The 5,265-nt window shown below is 28.6% G+C and overlaps 1 protein-coding gene across 1 annotated transcript; it reads left to right on the plus strand.

Annotated features, from left to right (window-relative positions):
- Positions 1 to 1,132: 1,132 nt before the first annotated feature.
- LOC112604067 (piggyBac transposable element-derived protein 4-like) lies at positions 1,133 to 2,137 on the plus strand. Its single transcript, XM_025352932.1, has one exon. It carries the CDS (start codon positions 1,133 to 1,135, stop codon positions 2,135 to 2,137), a length of 1,005 nt encoding a protein of 334 aa, XP_025208717.1.
- Positions 2,138 to 5,265: the final 3,128 nt, after the last annotated feature.

Consider the following 5,265-nt stretch of genomic DNA (forward strand, 5'->3'; position numbering starts at 1 on the left):
GAAGATGTTTCACTAACTGATGGAATATAGTTGTCACTGTCATCCCCAGAAAGATTTTCCTCATTTTCTGAATCATCAATTATTACTTTATAATTGGTTTGTTTTGTTAATCTACGAAGCTTAATCTTGATTGGTGATTCATTTTGTTCGGTGATACAACACGGTGTTACAGATGATGATGAACTGGACTGCAAATATTGAGCGTCAGTCAAAATCTCGGGAGAATCAGCTAAATAAGCATAAAGCAACAGGCAGTAAGCATAAGCATAAAGAACAAAAAAAAAAATAATAAATAAAAATGGTTATTGGTTAATCGGGAATGGCTATAGTCATAATCAGGTCTGTTGATTAATATAATATATTAATATAAAAGTTTAGTGGTCCAATGTAACACTTTTGAAAGTAGAAACAAAATTATATCTAATGCTTTTTAATAGGTGGGTACTTGGTGGTTTTTCTAATTTTTATATAAGTATTTCAGGTATACAAATATAACAGAAACAAGTGGGTTTTTTATTCAAGAACATTTTTAAAATTATTTTATTATTATTATTTTTTTATTTTCTATTTAAATTATGATTAAAAATTAAAAATTAGTATTATTTTTATTACTTTGCATTTTTTGAAAATGTTATGTTTAAAAAATAAAATATAAGTGCATGCATATTTATTACTTTTTAACACGTTCACTGCCAGTGTCAACACGTAGTTGACACACGTACATTCGCCGGTGGCCGCTGTCAATACGTTGTTGACACCAAGACTATCCATTTTTAATATATTGTCACAGGGTCGGCTTTTATCGCATGTTATTTATTTATTTATTAATAGATTCGATAGCCCGTGTAGAATTGAATGGTATAGTTGGATTCATTTTTCGAATTATTTATAGAATATTTTTCCTAATTATTATTTTCGTCGATATTATTTATTATCTTAATATATAATACACATATACCAAATTATTATTGTTGAAATATTACACAGTTTTATCTTTTATGTTTGACAGTCATTCTTCAACGTGCGTACATTGTCGTAGTCAGTCGTAGTCACTAGAATTGATATTATTTTGTGTGTGTTTTTTTAAGTACATTTAAAATTGTTCATTTTAATCCTACATAGTGATAGTATAATGGCTTCTATTCTCACTGATGAAGAAATACTCATTATGATTAATAATGGAGATTTTCTATTGTCAGACGAAGATTTTGGTCTTAATTCTGGGAGTGATAGTTTAGGCGAGGGTGATTCTGCAGATGACGATTGCGATCAAAATAATATAGTTGAACAAAATATTGCCAATCAATCGCCTGCATCGCTTACTGAAACAGATTTAGCTTCACCACAAATTAGCCGTGAAAACAATTATAACTGGTCTACTTTTCGTCCTCAAGTTATAGATATTCCTTTTTCTGAAACACCAGGACTTAAAATTTTTCCTAAAGGTAACGACCCAATTGATTATTTTAATTTATTTGTTACAAACACATTTTGGGAGTTTTTAGTTGAAGAGGCAAATTCATATGCAGTTGAAGTCTTTTTGAACAGCGATCGGTCTAATTCTAGTATTTCAACTTGGAAAAATACAGACGTTGTTGAAATGAAAAAATTTATTGCTCTTTTATTTCACACTGGTACTATTCGCGTAAATAGATTAGAAGATTATTGGAAAACCAATGAGCTTTTCAATTTTCATATTTTTCGAAGTACTATGAGTCGTAACCGATTTATGCTATTGCTCAAAGTCCTACATTTTTGCAAAAATCCGGGACAAAATGATAATCCTACAAGTCGCTTACATAAAATCGACAAAATGACAAATTATTTCAATAAAACAATGGAAGAACTTTACCAACCATCTAAAAATTTATCGATCGACGAATCTATGGTTTTATTTAGAGGAAGACTTATGTTTCGTCAGTATACAAAAAATAAGAGACACAAATACGGGATTAAGTTGTATATGATGACTGAGTCGTGGGGATTGGTTCATAGAGTTCTAATTTATTCAGGAGAGGGTACTGGTACATCAGAAGAGTTAATTCATACCGAATACGTTGTAGAGAAACTAATGGAAGGTTGTTATTACAAAGGCCATTCAATCTATATGTCAACTATTATAACAGTGTCAAGTTAGCACATTATTTATTAGAAAAACAAACATACTGTACGGGTACTTTACGAGCCAACAGAAAAAATAATCCTAAAGCTATAAATGATAAAAAATTGAAGAAAGGTGAAACAATTTGTCAATATACAGAAAAGGGAGTTGGTGTGGTAAAATGGAAAGACAGACGAGCTGTGATTGCAATATCTTCAGAACATTCACACGATTTGGTAAATATAACTAATAGAAGAGAAATAATTAAATCGAAACCTCTTTCCATAATAAAGTATAATGAATATATGTCGGGCATTGACAGACAGGATCAAATGCTTTCCTATTATCCTTGCGAAAGGAAAACGTTGCGGTGGTATAAGAAACTAGGAATACACTTTATACAAATCCTACTACTTAATTCGTACTTATTGTATAATAAAAATGTAAAAAAAATTTCATTTTACGACTATCGGTTAAAAATTATTTCGACTATATTAAATTCTGGGGAAAATAATATTACTAAAAGACAACCAACAAATAATAATGCATTACATTTTTCAAAAAAAGTACCTAAAAATAAAAATAACAAAATCATGTATAAGAGATGTAAACTATGCAGTTCAAAAGGAGTACGAAAAATGACGTCGTTTTATTGTTCAATGTGTGAAGACGAGCCAGGATTTTGTCTAGACTGTTTCGAAGAATTTCACAGAAGTATATAAATTAAAAATTATGTTTATTGTTTTATTTATATTTATACTTATTTGTAAGTTAAAAACTACAGTTTAATTCAATAAGTAGTATTTTTTTATTTTATTTCATTTTATTAAATATTAAAAATAAATCTATACAAAAAAAAAGTTGAATTTTCATTTTACATTTTTGTGAAACCGCTGTGTTGTAGTACAAATTGAAAAAAAACCAAAGTACTTATAAACTCAATAGTATCGTAATATTATTGAAAAACATAATTGTAAGTGTGATGTATGATAATTTATCAAGTATTTATTTAGATATAATTGTGGATTCTTATTTATTATTAGCATGAATCGGGCGCGCAACGCCGGTGTCAACACGTAGTTAACAGTATCAGCCGAGACTGGTTTTTGGTTACGGCTACGCGCGCGCTAATGCATAATTCGGTCGGCAGTGAACGTGTTAAGTGCATTAAGTTCCGAGCCCTAGTCATACTAATATTATTACAACATAATTTCAATAAATTAATTAATTTTTACATGATTACTTATAATAATCATCGTTCATGTATATCAGTTAATTGACTTTTGCCTCTCCCGGTTATAATAGCATACATTTGCATAGCATTTAAATAGATTTTATATAAAACCAAAAAGTCAATCAAATGTGCGAACCCTAGGTATAAGCAATTTAGTTTGTTTTAATCTATAAATATGAGGTAGCTACTTACTCTTAGGCGAATTTTCAATATTCCATACAGAATTTTTCTCAATTTCAGCCTTTTGAGTAGCTAGTTCTATTAATAGCTTTGTTCGTTTCATAATAATACTTTAAAAACATAGTTTACAAAATAAAAATAAAATCGCAGATTGGAAAAAAGTAAAGAAATATTGAGTGAACAATGACATAAAGAACAATTACACTAAAAAAAAAAAACAAAATGTTGAAGTCAATAATGACGGAATATATACTTACGGCGTTGTTCCACTAGATAATGACGAAAAATTAACCCTTTCAGTCCCAGACTTTTTTATACATAAATTTTAATTTTAATTTTTTGCTTTTTTATATAAAAATACCTCATTTAAAATAAAATAAAAATTTTTTTTTTTCAAAATTAAAAAAGTTACGGAAGTGTCCACTTTAAGAGACACTGGTTTCAAATGGTTGTAGAATTATAATAATTGCGATACTAATAATAAAATGAAAACCTTTTTATTTTTAACATTATATAATATTTATAAAATAATAATAATCAATCTTTAACTTTTATCATCATCAATAACAATATTAACAATTTTAAAAATATAAAATAAAATAAAATAATACAAACCATAACAACATTTTTGTAATAAAAAAAATGTAAAAATTAATAAAATAAATTTTTTCTACTAAATAAAACACTAGGGATTTAAAAATTTTAAATTTTAAAAATATACATTTGATAATTATCATTTTTGGTGGTAATTCAAAAAACACATGAGTTTCTCTATCTTTTTTCCCACAATTTCGGTTCTTACATCTTGATGGAAAGTTTTTTTCGTCAAATCCAGGCAAATGGTCAACTTAGTTAAAGCGAACGTCATCTAATTGACGAGTAGAGTCAATTTTTGCCGCTTTAGAAGTTGGTTCGTCTTCATTTCCATTACTTCGTGGTCGTCCTTTTCTTTTGGGTGTTAAAGGTTTGCCTACTCGAATTAAATTTTCACCTAGATCCATTCTAAAGTGTAAGAGGTCTTTTATATTTTTTTTCGGTATTTTAAAATGTTCTGCATCCTTTAAATATTGTATCCAACAGTTAGTTACAATCAAATCCACAGCGTGGACAATCATCCTCATAGTCCATTTTTTAGATCGAATAAATGTCCTATAATAACTAATCAATTGATCGACTTTATCAACACCACCCATAGATTGATTGTATAATGCTACAACTTCAAGTCTTTCGACATCAACATATAATTTTGTCTTTTTATCCCAACTTTGAATAGTTTCCGAATTTCCCGATCCAACAAAGTTTGAAACTAACCTCACTGCTCGCGTGTCAAACCATTTGACTAAACACAAATTGCAATTTTCCATATTCGTAGAAATTTCATACGCAGTTCCTCTACCCATTCGGGACATTTGTTTATCAGACAAAAGCGGAGGTTTTACAAAACGATTTGTTCTGACAGTCCCAATAGCATAAATTTGTTTTTGGCTTAATTGTTCCATTCCATCAAATTAAATGTCGAAAAAAGTTATCAAAAAATAAAAAATGTTTATTTTTTTCAACATATTTTGTCAAATGTAAGACTACACTTGCGCCTAATCCAAATTTTTTAAGTATATTTTGATCTATCTCTGTCGTATTACCTTGATACAAAAGAATATTATAAACCATGCCACTAGAATCACAAAAAAGAAATGCTTTTATGCCCCAAGGACATGGTTTTCCTTTGACATATTGTTTCATTTGTAAATGA

This window comes from Melanaphis sacchari, unplaced genomic scaffold (genome assembly GCF_002803265.2).
Source record: "Melanaphis sacchari strain LSU unplaced genomic scaffold, SCAv2.0 Contig1197_pilon_pilon, whole genome shotgun sequence".
NCBI lineage: Eukaryota > Metazoa > Arthropoda > Insecta > Hemiptera > Aphididae > Melanaphis > Melanaphis sacchari.

Coding starts and splice junctions, on each gene's coding strand:
- LOC112604067 (XM_025352932.1), top strand. CDS start 1,133: ATGGCTTCTATTCTCACTGATGAAGAAATACTCATTATGATTAATAAT.